This window comes from Engystomops pustulosus, chromosome 1, assembly GCF_040894005.1.
Source record: "Engystomops pustulosus chromosome 1, aEngPut4.maternal, whole genome shotgun sequence".
NCBI lineage: Eukaryota > Metazoa > Chordata > Amphibia > Anura > Leptodactylidae > Engystomops > Engystomops pustulosus.
The window spans coordinates 202,558,667-202,577,679 of NC_092411.1; the positions used below are offsets into that span (position 1 = coordinate 202,558,667).

A 19,013-nucleotide genomic window follows, 5' to 3' on the forward strand; every position below is an offset into this window, starting at 1 on the left:
CCTAATAAACATGCCTCTTGATGTATCGGGGCAGGAGGCTGGGCCGCGTTTATTCTTTGCCAGGCAGGGACCTGAAAGTTGCCGGCGGCAGCGAGTGCGCCGATGGGACAGTAACGCCCCATACCGGCCCACTCCCGGACGACCGGGCCCCCCCTCACGCCCTTTCAAGCTCGACTGGCATGAAGGTGGTGGAGAGGGCTAAATAGTCGCAAGTGCTAGCAATAGGCTAGCATTTGCGATTGTTTCAGGGCCTCTGATAATTATGCCCAGTCTTTATTCTATGGGTCACTTCGATTATGGGGATACCATACTTAGATATTTTTTTTCTTATGTTTTACTAAATTTGCCAAACAAAACCCTAATGTGGGGAAAAATCTATCATTTTTGCATCGTTGTCTTCCGAGTGGCATAACATTTTTACTTTGTTGGCTACGGAGCTGGTTGAGGGCTTGTTTTTTGTGGGACATGTTGTCCTGCAGAACGGGAAGGGGTTAAGGACCTGTTGTCTCAACTTTGTTATTGGTATTGTCCTTTCATTTACATTTTGTTTGCATTACGTCTGTGTTCATGGTGTACACCTGCCTGATGAAGGGACCTAAGATGTCCCGAAAGCTTTTAACATCTTATATTTCAGTTAGCCAAGAAGTTTACTTTATCGTCTCATAAAGAGTCATAAGGTCTTATTTTCAGAGGATGTATTATTTTTCAAGAACAAGAATTCACATTTAGTGTTGAAAAAATCAACAATTTCTCTAACTCTCCAATTTCCTTATAATTCTCCAAACTCTGATTTTCATGCCGAATTTCTTGTGACTCCATTCCTATTAGAATCATTGACCGCAATCTCTTATGTTTAGCAATAAAACTTTTTATAAATGACCCCTCCTTGGGATGGTAGCTGCTTGTAGAATATTTGCAACACATAGTCAGTGATTTTATCCCATGAATTCTTCACCTATGTCACTACCTTTTCTAGTATCTAAATAATCTACTAATACTGATGTATGGGTTGGGGGGAGCTGTAGAAATGACTGCCCCTAGGTCTTATTTTCAAGAAGTGTTTTATTTTAGGGGAAACAGGGTAGTTCCAAGAATGGTGGAGTATCATCCTTCCAATCCAAGCACGATCACAATATACACTGATTATAATAATATTTCCTTTATTTACACTTTTCAATAAATCTCTTTTATTAGATGTGTCTCTGCATGTACCCGTGTCTTAGCCTCTTTTGAAAGCTTCAGCCTTTCCCCGTTTTTACCATGCCCTCTGCATATTTACACAGCTTCCTCTCTCTCATTGCTCTAGGCGTTCCGCATTACTTCACCCATGTCTCACTTTTCACTAAAGGAGACTTACAGAGACTGGAATAGGGGAGGGAGAGGGAACAGGATGAGTCCTAACTCTCCTATTGCAGCCCTTCCTATTCAGCAGAGCTCAGACATGTAAACAAATAATGGTGGAGAGTCTGCACACAGTACAAAAGTAAGTAACAGGACTGCTAGTCACTTGATGAACATTCAGGGATTATCCACAAGGCAATAAAGGCACATGGGCAGCTTATGTAAAACAGTGCCTAACCCATTTAACATTATCTCAGTGGTTGATTCATCTCGGCCAATAAAATGTTCATTAAAATGGTCTCCTGGAAAATCTTCAAGGAGGCCGTGGTTCTAGCCTCTACTGTCTAGGATCTGTATTTGGTACATCAACCATAATAACAGGCACAACCCTTATAAAAAGAACCACTGTGTGCTTTGTAACCCTTGGGTCTCATGTCGCTCCTTTAAAAGAAATGTATGACCTATCTGTTTTGTAATTAAATCTATATACTCTTACATAATCTTGACAATCACTTTGAATTACCTGATTGTAAAATTATGGATAGTAAATCGATGGATCTGCATACTTTTCAATTCTATGCTGTGGATCTGCTGTAAATTTCTTCTTCCCATAAATTCTGCAGAAAAATCTGCACAATAATGTTCAGCTTGATGTGATGAATTCTGATTGCAGAACCCAAGTACTTTTTATTTATCACTGTACATACTTAGAAAGTTACATTTTTGAGGATAAACAAAAAGATAACTAGAAACATATCAATTTTAAATTTTACTTTTTATTTTAAAGTCTTTTTATGCTACACTTGGTTACACTTGTAGAGATATACTTTACATTCACTTTCACAGCTGCATATTAAGGTTTTTACACTTAATAATACACTTTTATCACAAGTATTATTTTAAGAATGGCATCATGTGGCAGTGCTTAAAAGCCAGGGGAAGCTTTGACATTTCCAAATACTGTTGGGTAAGACAAAATGTGAGGCTGAATTTAACCTACTGTCTGATTCATACCTTATAAAGCAGGTTCTGGCCTCTAATAGTTTTTATGGTCTCCTTTTCCTAAAAAAATGTTGCAAAATATGCTAATGTGTTGCAAGTGCTCCAGTGGTGTGTAATTGCCTCTGCAACCAGAACCTGGAGGGACTCTGGTGATGCCCACCGCTGCACTTGCAGTTTATTAGAATCTTTTTAAAACATCTTTTTTTACGAAAAGGAAACCATTAACATTATTACAATGCCAGATCCTACATCAGGGTGCAAAAGTGGATTCTTTCAGTGATGTTACTTAAGATTGTGTGAATCAGAAGGTAGATTTCCTTTAAAGGGGCTTTCAAGCCACATACATTTATAACACTACACTGGATAGGTTAACAATTATAGGCTAGAAGGTGGATCAATGACCGGTTGCACACTTGGTTTTTTTTCTCACTCCCATAAAGTTTCAGTAGAGTAGCAGGATTAATACTTAACCAGTGTTTCATTCAGTCATCTCCTTCTCATGGTCTTAGAATATAATATTTATCACCTATTCAGTGGAATATTTGCAAAACACTTGCTGCTAGTTCCAAAACGCAGTTGTTTTGGTCTAATTGCATCTGCGTTGGGGAATAACTTCTCCCTGATTTAATTGCGTTTCAAGAGCAATATGTGCATGTGGTTTTATGGTGTGTGTCGGATGGCTAGTAGGGGGCAAATCGGTCGATAGCAATGGATATATTTTGCTTTCCTCTGCATCAACTAGGGTCTGTTCTGTTTACTAATCTCAGTAGTAAACCCTGTATTTTAACCACCTATGTAACTATTAATGTATTTATCTTAATCTATAAAACATTCTGTAAATGTATTCACTGTCAGCTAAAGATATTGGAAGGGCAACAATGGACTGCCTTAACAATAATTAGCACGACCCCTAGTTAAAGACGGATCCCTCTGCCCACTGTGACCTCTGGTGAAGCTCTCTGGATGCTTTCCTTTAGTCCCAGACTGCAATAATCAGCTGTAACGTGTCAGTAATGAAGCTTTATTGATAACCCTTGGTCCCATTACTGCAAAAAAATGTGAAACTCCAATTGCCACTGGGGCAAAAAAAAATTTGTCCGGAGCTACAATTTCAAAATATACAGTTCCAACTTACATACAAATTTAACTTAAGTACAAACCCAGGAACCTATCTTGTACTTAACCCGGGGACTGTTTGTATTTTAAAACACACGGAGTCAGCAGGCCCGTAAGTTGGTGTATTTGGTTGAAAGTTTGTTTACCCCAGTGGTAGATTTCCTTAAAGGACAATTCACTCCTGCCTGTAATGCCTCACTTTAGGCTTTATATTTTAATACATACGGTATGTAAATGCAACTATTGGCCATTCTTTATAAAATATATTAATAAGTTCAGATGTTCTGTAAAGATTAAGTGACTTCACAAAGCAATAACTCAATTTGTACAGTATTTATTGAAAAGCAAATAACCAAATGGGAATGGAAGGGAAATTGTCAACTTATTTGGTAATGTACTGTATTAGGCAGCGTCAGCACTGAAGGGGATAATACAGAGTCACTTTTTACAACATCAGTGCACTTAGTAACCACCACAATTTATTTATTTCCTAACACTTTACAAATGACTTAAATAAGTGTAAATATGTAAACTTCATGCATGCACCAAAGACATACAGTACATACACAACTCTCCAGTGGTACACAGTGACGGAATGCAAAGATCTACTTCTTAAAACCAACTGTCTGTGGAGTCTTCTTGTTCTCCGAAAACTACCCTGCACATATTGGAGTTCTCTTGATGAAGTGGAAGCTCAGAACCTGCCACATTTTGTACTTTTCCTTTTCTAGATACATATGACTTGCCATAGGATGATCTCTCATATTTGGTGACGTATCGCCTGCAAAATCAAAACCAAGCATATTCATTAAACATAATGCAATTGTGTTACCTTTTATTTATATGTGTCTATTGAGGCATGACACGTAGATCAAGTGTTTTTGTATGGTATCTAGTTGTATCTATTTGTGGCTTTTTCTGCTGGTGCACCTACTTCTGGAAAGTTTATGAAGTGTCCTACACAATGCAGGTCGGTAATAGACTCCATTTAACATTAGGTCATTTATATTGATTTGTTGTGGTCTATCAACTGGAAATCTTACAGATCAGATAAAACAGGAAGCAGGTCCATTTTCTGTGTATTGGCCAGACCTCTTGAATGAGATATGAGCTGCAGTTACTTAGCTCAGCCACTACACAGAGAATGGAGCTTCCTGTTTTCTATGCAGTGATTCCTGAGAATGGATCTGGCAAATACCAGTCTTAATTAATATTTTCACAGTTTCTCTACTAACCTTGTAATTTATTACAAAAAATAACACTGCATTTATTAATAGTGTCATAGGTTCTGTTTTTTTAACAAACTAAATATTAGAAAAGTTAGATAGGGATGTTAGATTGCGGCTCAAGGGATTAATAAATTGGTGCATAACCGGATGGTTCTTAAATGACTCCACATTCATGAAGTGGAAATTGAACATGGTAGACTTGCTTTTTGTGGGTCTAAGTGTGGACACAAGTCTCTCCCAAAAAAGTGTCGGGATCCCGGAAGCACAGGAAATGAGTCTGGATTCCCAGGCTGCGCCCTAAAAAGGTGTGAGTGTCAGAAAAGGCAATATTGTGGCGCCAACATTTCATAAATATGGAGCAAAAGACGCAGTAAGGAAAAAAAAAGCCAACACAAAACTGGTGTAACTCCTATAATAAATGCCCCCCACTGTCTCTATTATTACTATAACTTTCCTGACAATACAAGCATGATTTTATAGATCTACGAATATACAGATCAATCTGTTACAGCTGCAAAGAAATTACCTCATCGGAAATGTCCCTTTATCCATTTGCATGCAAACCAAAAATGGATAGGATGAAAACTTTACAGTTGTAATAAAGTTGAAGGATGACTCAGTTTCAAGACGGCTTTCCATCCCAGCATTTGCAAATTCAGAATCAATGGTTATGTTTCCTACTATAACCATGGCCCCACTGCAAACGAGAAGTCAATTTGAATAATATATGTGTATAAGTAAATGTATACATGACCTTAAATATGACCAAAGGGAAGACATCACATAGATTCACTATGCCTTCTTTCATTTTGAATCATTTTGAATTTACTTAGCAGACTCCTAAGACAAAATGGGGGTAATTATCACAACTTTTTGCATCCAATTCAGTATCCATTCAGTAGCAAAAATACGGACATGTGTAATGCAAAAAAGTGAAGAATTACAGAGATGCAACTTTTTGGTGATAATACACTTATGTCAGTCCAGTCAGAGTTGTCATAAATCCCACTGAATATACTCTGTTTCCATAAAGAATTAAGACCCATTTACATATACCCTATCAGGGAATAGTATGTGCTTGCTCAGTGTCACAGCAAAGTTTGGGTTTAAAGCTTAAAGGGCCTTTTTGCAAGGCAATAGTTAACTGGAGGTGCGACATCGCTGAGCACACAGAGCCAGAGGAATTTGTCTATGTGTCCCTGTGCTGTCACTGCTGTCCCAACTACCATTGAAAATCAAATAGTCCATCAAAAGTAACTCCTGAAAGACCCCTTTAACTTACTGTTTTGGGTAACATGAAGTTTTCTGCAATTTCTATTTTAGTTTAGGTGACATCAAATAAATTTACTAAGATTATTTCCTGTCACTAAGATTTGTCAGTAATCTACTGAAGAGTACATAAAGATAAAGAGTATTAAGTTTATTTTACCGATTATTAACACTGGTTTTGGATTCTCGGTACCACAGGCTGAAATCCATTCCTCCAGAGATATCAATGGCCAGTCCACCTTGGAACTCTGCACTGACTTGTAGCCCAGATTGCAGCTGAATGGTCTAGGAAAGTTATAGGACAGTATTATTACTGGCCCCAGGGTGGACCATTTAAAACATGTTTTCATTATTGCACCATATTATATCTTTGACCAAAATTAATGTATGTGACATCCACCTATAGCTGCAATGACAGTTGCAAGTTTGTTGGGTCATGTCTATTCCTGCTTCGAACTTCTAGAGGCTGGGATATTTGCACATTACACTTTGCTATAAAGCTTAGCTCAAATAGGGACTACAGGGGTGGAAATTATTTTTTGTAACCCTGGAAAACCACTTTATGTCCTTCAAAGTTCACAAAAACAACTAAATTATTACTACTACTACTAGCAGATCCAAACTTTATCCTTTAATTTTTGCTTTAGGTTACACGTTTAAACAGGCGGTCCCCTACTTAAGAACACCCGACTTACATACGACCCCTAGCTACAAACAGACCTCTGGATGTTGGTAATTTCCTGTACTTTAGTCTAAGGCTACAATGATCAATGAACATACAATACAATGAACCTGGTTCTGATGACAACCCAACATTTTTAAAATCCAATTGTCAAAGAGACCAAAAAAAATTTGTCTGGATCTACAATTATAAAATATTCATTTCCTATTTACATACAAATTCAACTTAAGAACAAACCTACAGAACCTATCTTGTACGTAACCCGGGGACTGCCTGTACTTTTGTAAGAAGTATTCCAGTCTGTACTACTTGATATTTCAATAACCAGAGCATCAACATACAACATAGGAACAGATAGAATATGAAAAATTCCTTGTGTATTTTTGAGCGACAGGGTTGCTGGAGTGGTGATATACAATACTGGGAGGTGTTGTATGAGCTGATGTAAAATATAGAGTGTAAACATGTATGCTTGCAAAACGCAAGCCCGTGTGAAAGCACTTTAGCACTATGAAATGCAATATGAGATAGAACTCAATGAGGTGTTGGAAATGTATACATGGCCCTCTTCGTGTCTCATGTAGCAGGTAAGGAGTAGATCATGAATGCACTGAAAACACATAAACCACCTAAAGGAAATGCATATATATATATGTCTTTTTTAATTTACCTCAGAATGATCTGTGAGGAGCACCAATCCTTTCACAACACTTATTGGGGCACCCGTTGCAGAAAACATCTTTGACATCAAATCACTGTATCCTTGAAAAAAGGTTACAGGCCGAAGCTGAACATCAAACAAGATGGCGGACATTCCAGCAAAGGACTCCAGGTCTTCTTCTCCTTCATCGGCAGTGGCAGCTATTAAGCTTTCAAGTCCTTGAGCTTCAATTACAACCTAAAATCAAGAGCGCATATGTAGCCATTATTAGTCTATTGTATATACAGTATTTTGACTCTGCCTACATAACATTTTTGCATTCAGTTGTAAAATAGCTTGCTTAACATGTCCAGGTCTAGGAAAATAATTTTTTGACCATATGATAATTGTACAGTACTTTAACAATGAATGTTGATCACAGAAAAAATTTACATACATGAATACCATACCTATTTTCTTCTATGATGATCATGAAGAACTTTAACCTATAGACACTATCTAGCAACTCTAAGCTTAAAGCTAGCACCCTTGTAAATGTACCACCTGGGAAAAAATTCATTGCAATGGAAACATCTACCTTAGTTTTTTTTTTGCAACAGCAGCCCTTAAATGGCAGTGGGACATGCTTGCCTTAATAGTGATAATAGTATTAAACATAAATAAATATACCTAGTATACACCGGTCCTAGTAAACCAAATAAATTCAACCAAAGTTTGAATAAACACTTTATTATGCATCATTTCAAATAATGATCAGCCAAAAAACCAAAAAACTATCTATTTACAAAGATTCACTGTGGTATCCTAGTGTGACTCTAACATTATGTCCACTCTCCACCTGACATGTAAACTTTCTAAGGGCTCATTGAGGTGGCCATGATCTGGCCTCACCAATTGAAGTGTATGCCTCCCAGTCATGGATCGGTGAGCATACGATGCACCGTACCGAGTCTGCCGCTCGTCTGCCTATGTAGGGAGGAGGGGTGAAGAATGCCTACCCCTCTTCCTCCCAACCCTGTGTTTATCCAGGATCCAGTACAGGTGACCACTCGGCCATTTGAATGCACCCTAAGACTGAACTACTTCTTTTTCCACCATCTAATAACCATGTCAACCCTGACCTTTCCATCTCTGTCTGTGGTATCACCATAACCCCAAGGCTTAGATTTGTGCAGGACCATGACCTCTCTTTTGCACTGTATATCACTGGGATGCTCTTACCGTATGAACTTCAAAAAAATCTTTTGTGAATCCGCCCTTTTCTTGGAATAACAAAACATAAATAGGACATACTTGTATATCCAAAAGACCAGAAATTCGACATACATCATAAAAAAGTAATGCAATATCTAAATAACTACAATACAATTATTAAAATATAAAACCCTCTAAATCCCTCTTGCCCGGATTGAGTCTCGTCTCAACTACTGTGACTCCTTCTCTTCTACAATCTATTTGTAATGGAGCAGCCAGACATGTCTTTCAGATGCTACACAGATTCTTCCATTGTTATTGCCCTTCTCCTTCAAAATACAGTTTAAACTTATAACCCACATCCACAAAGCTCTGCACAATGATGCACCTCCCCATCTCTCTTTGTTCACCTCAGTAACCCAACCTGTGGGCCTCCCTCTTCCAGTGGTTTAGATTATTCTTTTCTTTGATTTTAACCTCCCACTCTCTTGTCCAGGTCTTCTCCCAGCTCTCTGGAATACCCTATTGTCAATAATCAGACTAATATAAAACCCATGTCTGTAGGCAGGCCTATCACATTCCTAAATGCATCTAACTTTAACTTTTTCTTCACTGACCAACCCTGTGCACTCCTCCTGTATATATTATCATGCAAGCACTAGATAACAATTATAGGCTACTCTGCGGTCCTATTCATCTAGTCTATAAGATGGCGGCTGATGACTGGTTCATGCAGCAGCATTATTTATTTAACTATTTTATCTAATTATCATGACATTATCTTATACCTTCTGTATTCCCCCTTTCCGCCTCATACATTGTAAGCACTTGTGAGAAGGGCCCTCATTCTTATTGTTTTATATGACTATGTTATTAATCTGTAATGTATTATTTTGTTTGTACCCCAATGTGTTATATGATGCCGCTGTATAATTTAGCTAATTTAGGTCACAAATAAAAACTTTTCATATCTATATAATATAAGGATTTGATATTTATGCACCTACAAATGCTTGTTAATTTTTATATTTTATATATATACCTGTCCCTCCTCCTTTCCTGCACAACAAATGTAAGTTCATAGATTCATGTATGTTTTTCATGTGTAATATTAAAAATAAACTTTTAAATATACTTTTTAGGAATAGTATTTTGTAGGTTGCTACTTTTGTATACACTGGAACAGAGGTAACATAACAGAAACACTGAACAGTATGTGCTCAGTATGTAAACATTTTGCCTTCTGTTTAGGGAATGGAATACAGTATATGCACTTTACTAGTCCTCAAGGTGGATTGTAGGAATAGACAGCTGCTGGGCTGCTAATTTAGCATGGAATATGACATGTCAGACTGCAGATCTTCCCGGAAGTTCTTATCGCACAGAGCGGGGTCTAAAGGACAAGTCCGGCAAGGGTAAGTTGTAGGCTGTTTGGATAATTAAGTTAGGTATGTATCCAATTACCTGAATGGCATGCAGCTCTGTGTTTTTGGAATAGACAAAGGTATCCATGTTACTTCTTCGCAAGATGCCAGATCCAGAGTATAGAATATCAAGACTGTATGTTACTGATGAGGCAGGGCCACCTAAAGGATGGAAGCATTGATAATGTTATTATCAGTAATATTATACATTGATTTTATACAAATACTAAGTACTACTGCTAACAATAATATGTGAAAGGGAACCTGTCACCAGAGGGCCATTTTTAGCAGGAGGTAGGTTTTTAGAGCGCTGTACTGTATAAATCAGACATGTTTTAAAAAAAGCTCTGCAATATAATGATTTTTGAAATAAACTATATGAAACTCTACATGGTTCCCTGCCAGATTCTTCCGCTGAGTCATGGGACAAAGGAGGGCAATTCAAATCAACGTTTGTCTGCTACTTTGCATCCCTCCCCCCATCAGCGTTGCTTGTCACCCCTCAATTCTCATTGCACATGCTAGAGGAAGAGGCCTCACTGCAAAAACGTGAGAATAGCTTGCTGAGGTGAGAGGAGGTCATCAGGGGGAGGAGGAGAAAGAGGATGTGGGAGGGGTGGAGATCAAGCAACGCTGATGAGAAGACGGATACAAAGTAGCAGACAAACTTTAGGATTTGAAATGCCCCCTTCCCTGGAACTCAGCTGAAGAAACTGGCAGAGAGGCAGGTAAAGTTTCATATAGTTTATTTCACAAATCATATATACGCAAAAAATATTTTATAACAACATGTCTGGAATATACAGTACTGTGTGTGTGGAAACCTGTCCGATGCTAAAAATGGCCTTCTGGTGACAGGTTCTTTTTAATAGTGTAATTATATTACAATTTTAACAGACTCTCTCTAACGGTTAGCAGGTAAGAGCATCCTATAATGTAGCAGTCCTTGTTCTTTAAAGACACAATGCACCCTCTACAAGCTATACAATAAGAATTTGCTTAGCCTTGAGATTGCAGATGTAAAGGTATAAGGAAACAGAGGATATCCAACATACGTGTCACATATCCTGAGTAAGCAGATGAAGATCCAGTCTTTGAAAAACGATCATAGTTATGGACCCGCATATCCTTCAATACTTGGCGAATAAGCTTACTAAAATAAAGAATAAAAGTACACATGTCTGTAAAATTACTAATTCTACTTTATTACTCCTACTGATCTATTCTTCAAACTAGTACATTACTATATATATTACAAAATGTTTTAGCCAAAATTTAAATAAAGATGAGAGAAGTTTCTTTCAGGAGTCACTTTATATTATATTAGTGGACACAGACAACCGGTCACCAGGAATGTGATTTTTAGCTGTTGACTGGTTTCAATAGCATATGCTATACTGTTTTAAAAAATGCCTTAGTCAGCATTCTGAATCATTTTAGTACCTTATAAACCTTTATTTCACATTATGTGTCTCCCTGCCAGCAGCGTATTGCTAGTCCTGGGTGGATGGGGTATGTACCTGTGTCTCAGTCTTCTCTCCTCCACACCACCTGTCATGTGCATTGAGCAGGCAGAGGAGGGAGGGGGGATGGTGTAGTGGAGGAATGCATGAGGAGACTTAGACACAGGCTGCATATGCCCCTCCCCAAACAAGGACTCACCGCACGTTGCTGGCAGGGAGCCAAGTAATGTGAGTTTTATGAAGTACTAAAATGAGGCATATGCTTTCGGAATCAGATAAAAATGACATTCCTGGTCACAGGTTCGATTTAAGCAACACAATGTAACGACATGCAAATTACAATTCTGTGAAATCAACTTGTCCAGTTATAAATGAACAATGAATGTGGGTCAAATTCTCCTGCTGTTGTGCAAATGGAACAGACAACAATTAGCATTAATATGTAATTAGAAAGAAAATCCCTATAAAGGATCAGCCCTGAAGGTTATCAACCCTGTAGAAGTTACTTAGGTAGTGCACATCAATGTGAGCTATTTGAACACAAGATTGGCAGATTTGACAATTGGTGCCTTGTGCTCTTCAAAAATGAGAACAGATTCACACTGAGCACATGTGACAGACTTGAGTCTGGAGACACTGGGGAGAATGTTATGCTGTCTGCAAGATCCTTCAGTATGACCGGTTTGACAGTAGGTCAGTATTTATGTGGGGAGGCATTATTTTTGTGCCTTACACAAAGGTACCCCCTGACTGCCATTAAGTACAAGGATGAGATCCTCAGCCCCATCTTGAGACTATATGCAGGTGCAATGGGCTATGGGTTCCTTCTGATGTATGACAATGGTATATCTATAAATTGATATACAGATAGAGCAGTTTTACATCATACCACAATTCTGTAGTATTGTTGTATTGTATTGTATTGCTGTATTGTTTGAGTGACCAGACCCCCTAAGGGTCAGGTACACTAGGGTGTCTAACAATACAGTAAAAAGAAACTCTTTAAAAGTTTTAAAAACTAAAATATTTTTAAAAAACTAAAAGTTTAAATTTGCCACCTTTCCCTTGAATGCAAATAAAAATACACATATACATATACATCTCAGATATCCAAGTGTCCCAAAATGCCTGTTCTAAAAATTGTTATTCCCGGTGGGGTACCCTGTATTGGAAAAATGGGCCCAAATGTCTGAATCGTCACTGTTTTGCAATGTTGCAACACATAACATATTCAAGAAAAAGTGATTAAGGGGTCAGACCATCTCCAAAATGGTAGCATTGAAAATGTCAGGTCATCCCGCAAAATATGACACTTTACAAAGTATGAAAAAGTTATTTGCCTTGGAAGATTGTGAAATGAAGAAATATTTTTTGCACAAAAGATTTTCATATTTTAAAATCTCTGAAAACCTAATACAACCTATATAAATTTGGTATCACCAAAAAAGTGCATAGGCAGAATGAGTTTGATGCCAAAATAGATCAGAGGTGAATATTTTCATATAGCTGCTTGGTCTTCCAGTGGACAGGATTGCGACGTGAAGGTCTACATATGGAGCTACAATTATGTAAGGTAGAGGTAGAGTTGTATACATTGTATTCACTCACATAAATCTGCAGCATAGAAGTATCATCACTGCAGAAACAAAGAGGGAGTAAAGAGGATGCACCCTATTCAGGTTGGTGGAGATGTGTGATGCAACTCAGCTAGAGAGTACATCAGTAAGGGACTAATATTAATGCATGTAATCCGTTTTCAGTCACAAAAGTTAAAAAAAAATTCTAAATGGCATCACTCATTCCATTTTGACTAGTACTGTGAATATTATATTAAACATGAAAGGGAAAATATCTTCATACAGTAATAACAGATCTTCTTTGCATGCTCCATATATTGCCCTATTGTATCATGAATATTGTTTGTCAGCAGCATCCAACTTCTAATCCCAGTAAATCCACACATACACATACCTGGCTGGCATCTCAAATTGCAGAATATCCTGAAACACAGAGAGCATATACTTGCTCATCTCTAGCGGGAGCTCTCCAATAGATAGAAGTAGATTTTTTATCTCCATGTATGTAGGCTTGCTGTTAAGTATAATATCTGCTGCTGCCGTTCTCACTGTCTTTTCATGAATTTTATAATTCTGGTGATAGATTCTGTTCATGACCTTTTTCACCTAGTTTAATTAGAAAAAACTATTTTAGTAGGTCACCACTTTAGTTAAAATTGTCCTACATTTAAAAGGACATCTATCACCAGATCAAGGATTGTAAACCAAACACACTGATGTACTGGTGTGTGCCCCCTCTGACAGGATCTGCTTTTAGCTTCTTATGCACTTGTTTTTTAAGAAAAAAAAGGGCTTTAAAAATTATGCAAATGAGCCTGAAAATCTCCAAGCTCCATTAACCTCTATGGAGCATGGAGCCACTCAAGCTCATTTGCATAATTTTAAAAGCCTTTTTTTCTAAAAACCATGGCACGAGAAGCTAAAAGAACACCAGATCCTGTCAGATGGGGTACAGACCAGTTTGTCAGTGTGTTTGGTTTACAATCCTTGATCTGGTGATAGATGTCCTTTAAGCAAGTCAATAGCAAGTTGTATTAGGACTTCCATTGCAGTGCATGCAGAGTTAACTATAGATTCATAACCCCTCTGCCATTATTATTGTTGGTTTATGTATAACCGTTAAACTTCTTGTGGTATTATACGTTCTAGTTCCTACATGGTTTACACTGGGCACTGCACTGTAATCCAATGAAATAAAACTCTACAACTGTGTTTTCAGAACTCCTATTAACCCTATGGGAGCTGGAATGACCATTTGGAAGTCTCCAAAACTTGCAAATTGGAAGATCGCAGAAGAGCTGCATATTTCAGCCATGTTTAGCCAAAATTGCTAATATCTATTTATAGAGATAATAACATAATGGATTCCATTTTGTGTTTTTCATGGGTTGTATTTACATAATTAAGACCTTCTGAGGGCCATTCGTTTTTTAAATATAATACCATTAGTGTGTGTATAGCAATAAAAATTCCTCCAGATTCTCATTCAAAAATGAAAAAATTTGCTATAACCGCATCTCCACATAACACAAATGATTAATTCTATTTTTCATGAGATGCTGCTTGAGAAATTTTTATTGCAAGCTCAGAATTTGGGACTGTTGGTCTACATGAATCCAATGGGAGGGCTCCCTTAACTTGGTACTTTGTTTTTTATACATAAATGTAGATATGAACATCACATACTATATATCTATAGTATAGCAGCCAAAAGGCCTCTGTGTTAATTTACCTCATCAGTGATGTAGGAGACATGATATTTCTGGAGCGCACTAATAGCAATGCTGCTGACAGGACCCTCCCCAGATTCTGAATATTTCAGCAGCATCGGAATTCCTTCTGGCAGATTGGCATTTTTCAGGGCTAGAAGATACATCTTAACTTCAGAGGGTTTGTCCGCATTTTGTAAACCGTCCAAGATTAACTTCTTGGCTTCCAAAACTGCCTGTAAAGCAAACAATGAAGATGACTTAATATATCCAACATATTACTTAATTTTCATTTTTAGCTGCCCACACCTCATACCTGACAAAAGCATAAAGGCAATCGCTCAGTGTAGTGTACAACTTCTAGAAGTCAATTCAAAGAAACACAAATCCTCTCTACCCCAGGAGCTTGATTCTGAGTGACGCCTTTCACTCCCTTGAATAAGTATACAACCAGAACAATTCAATCAGCACTCACTTATTCGTCTATAACGTACAAATATAGAGCCATGTAAATGAAACATCTAGATGGCATCTTTCATTTTCATGCTTGTATAAGTGCTTTTATCCTGGAGAAATAAAGACTGTACTACATTTTATACGAACAAGTGAGTGCTGATTGAGTTGTCCTGGTTGTATAACTGCTAGAACCAAGGTAGATTCCTAGTCTAGAGGCGTTAATACTTTCTTGTCATCAGTCTCCTAATCCAGAAAGAAAAGGTTATGTAAAACATATTCTTCACCTGTCTTCAGTTAATGAGCACTTAAGGAAATTGTGGCATACACCTCTTAATAAATTTGGCATGTCTTTTACCTGTTGTGTACCAGAAAAACAAATCTATTCCAGTGGCCGGCTGGTGTAGAATTGTGCTCTAATTTATGCCATTTTCTGTCATGGGAGCCCATGTATCAAATTTTGTCCTTTATTGATTCTATTAAAGGGGTTTTCCCATGAAGGAAAGTTAGGCCCTATCCACGGAATAGGGCCTTACATGCTGATCAGTGGGGATCTCTGTGCTGAGACTGGCTGAGGCCCCCGCAGATTGCGAAAACGAGGGGTCCGTCGTTGCTCCTCAGACTAATGGAGCAGACGGCCGCACATGACCGTTCTGCTCCATTAGTCTCTATAGAACTGACGGAGATCAGTGAGCGCTGCGCTTGGCAATTTCCGTCAGCTCCATAGAGATTAATGGAGCAGAACGGTCATGCGTCTCCATCTGCTCCATTAGTCTGACAGAGCAACAGACCCCTCGTTTTTGCAATCTGCGGGGGTCTCAGCACTGAGATCCCCACTGATCAGCAAGTTAGGCCTTATCCCGTGGATAATAGAGCACCATTAATTCTGTGGTGTTTCACAAACATTACATTAAGACACAAACAAATTCAAGCACAAATTAAAGGAGGACCATGTCTATGAGGGCTCACAATCTATATGGGCATAAAACAATAAGGAAATGTATTGGATTGTTTTTTTTTAATTATTTACTGCCTAAAATATTTACCTAAATTAAATAGGGTTTAAAATCCATTGTTCTGGATTGACAAAAAGTAAAAAGAGACTCACCACCAAGAAAACATAGAAATATGCATTCAAGTAAACTTGTTTATTTACCGGTAATTCAGAGCCTGTAGCCTGCTGGAGTTTCTTCATTAGGGCACCAATGATTATAACCACAGTTTCTCTAATTTCATCATTTGCTATTTTTCCTTTGTACTTATTCTGTAAAATGATACAAAGAAAATTGCCATAAAAACAGATTATAATGTACTTGCTGTTGTATAATTCTTGGTATTATGTATTGAAGTACTCTAAAGATGGTTATATAACATCGCATTCTACATGTCATTGCTGTGTCAGTCGTATCTGTGCTTTATGCCCACAAAACAAATATCAATGTGTCATACTTTGAGGATATGCAAAAAAAATGGTGTATCACCATTAAAAAAAACTTGTAAAAGAACATGGTAACACAAAAATAAAGGAGTTATTCTAATAAAGTACCGTATATACTCGAGTATAAGCCGAACCGAGTATAAGCCGAGACCCCTAATTTCAACACAAAAATCTGTGAAAACCTATTGACTCGAGTATAAGTTGAGGGTGGGAAATGCATTGGTCACAGCCTCCCAGTATATAGCCAGCAAGACCCCAGTAGTGTATACCCTGCCAGTCCCTGTACTGTATAGCCTGCCAGACCCCTGTAGTATACAGCCTGCCCAGCCCCTGTAGTATATAGCCTGCCCAGTCTGTATCTGATGCTCCGGTGCTGCCTCGGGTCCTTCGGCCCTCTTCGGATTCTTCCGCTCCTTCTTGGGTCTTCGCGCTCAGCCGGCACACAGAATTACTTCAGCTGCTTGCCTAAGTCATTGATTGTGAGCTGCCGGCATTGTGAGGGGACCCGAAGAGGATCCGAAGGACCCGCGGCGGCACCAGAGCATCAAATCAAGGATAGGACCTACGGGTGACGTCGGAAAGGTGAGTTTTGACTATTTTTTTTCTTGACTCGAGTATAAGTCAAGTTAGGGTTTTTGAGAACAAATTTTGTGCTGAAAAACTGGGCTTATACTTGAGTATATATGGTAGTTATTTTTTTACAAAGTAGTACAGTAAAACATGAAAAAAAGTTTTACAGTTTCACAGGGTGAACAGGTCAAATGTTTTACTTTAATAAAATAAGTGTTAGAATAGCCATTATATTTTGCTTTCCCACAAGAAAGTTATTTTTTTTTTTACCATAATGGTAATTTTGCACTAAAGATAAATCCACTGGTAAACACAACTTTTAAAGGGAACCTGTCATCAGGAACAGGCACAATAAACATTACATAACCCTTAAAGGACTCAGCCCATTTTCGTTTTTGCATTTGTATTTTACTTCCCTCATTCCAAATGCAATAACTTTCAATTTTTTACACTTGCAGAGACGTGTTAGGGCTTGTTATCTGCGGGGAAATTTGTACTTGTTAGCGGTGCCATTTAATATTCCATGCAATGTGCTGGAAAGCTGGAAGACAATTCCAAGTGCAGTAAAATTGACGAAAAACACATTTGTGGCATTTTCTTTTGGGCTCTGTGTTTACAGGTTTTATTCTGCGCCCCAAATGACACTTTCTCTTTATTCTTTGGGTCGGTACGATCACAGGGATATCAAATTTACATAGGTTTTATTAGGTTTTAATAGATTTTTAAAAAATAAAAATCTTTTGTACATAAAAAAATATTTTCCATTTTGCCAAAATCTGAGGCCAATAACTTTTTCACACTGGTGTAAGGACCTGTGTAAGATATAATTTTTTTTTCGGTATGTTAATTTGGGTGGTATGTTCTAGCGTATTAATTTATATAAATTTGGGACCTATATGACTGCGCGATAATTTTTTATTCAAGTATTCATGGATGGAAAAATGGAGAAAAAGTGGCGATTTGGACATTTGGTGGCTATTTTCTGTTATGTTGTTCACGGCTGGGAATAATCTTTTTTACATTTTGATAGAACGGGCCTTTTAGGATGCGGCGATACCTCTCATGTTTATGATTTTTACTGTTGATTTTTATATGTGATCTAGGGAAAGGGGGGTGATTTAAACTTTTACTTTTTTAACATTTTTTTTAGCATTATTTCAGACCCTGAAGGGTCTAATTGCTAATACTATATACTGCAATATACTGTATTTCAGTATACAGAAATTTTACTGCTGATGTCTAATAGCCTGCCATCTGATGGCTATTAGAGATCATTACACATGGCAAACCAGCAAGTCTCAATGAGACTGTAGGCTGCCATGAGACTGTAGGCTGATGTCACGGGGGCGGCAATCCAAGGTGGAAGCGCCCATGGAATAGTAAGTTAGGTGTGCCCACGGCAGTAACAAGAGGGAGTTAGCTGTATTATACAACTGACACCCGCTGTGTATAGAGAGAGCTCAGCCTGTGAGCTCTCTCCATACACCCCCCGCAGCACCAATTCATCAAACAGTGAAAGGGATAACATTCTGGTAAGGAAAGGAAGTGGACAGGAAGAGGATTTCCTGCTTCTCATATTTGAATAGACTCTGAGCTGTCAGTCAAAATAAGGAAGCGTGGTTCATTTGCAGCCTGGAGAAAACAGGACTCTTCTATTCAATAGTTGCCTCATCTACACTCATTTGCATATGATAAAAATGGCTGTTATTAAGGTACAATGCCTCAGTGACATATATATTTAGGTAATAAGGGGAGGACTTGTATTCCTCATACCAGTAATACCTGCTTGTCAAGGGTTACATTTAAAGCAAAAAAGCAAACCCCCATATGTCTTAAAGATTCTTGAGCACGGAAAAAAATGAAATAATGCTTTATACTGAGAGCA

The 19,013-nt window shown here is 38.0% G+C and overlaps 1 protein-coding gene across 1 annotated transcript in view; it reads right to left on the bottom strand.

The window, feature by feature from the left end:
- Positions 1-2,370: 2,370 nt before the first annotated feature.
- The window catches only part of MTTP (microsomal triglyceride transfer protein), a 71,699-nt gene continuing 55,056 nt past the window's right edge, over positions 2,371-19,013 (bottom strand). Inside the window, exons 10-18 of the mRNA XM_072118255.1 lie at positions 16,277-16,384; positions 14,691-14,903; positions 13,353-13,564; positions 10,974-11,071; positions 9,959-10,080; positions 7,310-7,537; positions 6,118-6,242; positions 5,215-5,385; positions 2,371-4,240 (exon numbers count right to left, since the gene is read on the bottom strand). Of these exons, the coding sequence (XP_071974356.1) occupies positions 4,072-4,240; positions 5,215-5,385; positions 6,118-6,242; positions 7,310-7,537; positions 9,959-10,080; positions 10,974-11,071; positions 13,353-13,564; positions 14,691-14,903; positions 16,277-16,384 (1,446 nt within the window). The 3' untranslated portion in view covers positions 2,371-4,071. The remainder of the gene's footprint in view (positions 4,241-5,214; positions 5,386-6,117; positions 6,243-7,309; positions 7,538-9,958; positions 10,081-10,973; positions 11,072-13,352; positions 13,565-14,690; positions 14,904-16,276; positions 16,385-19,013) is intronic.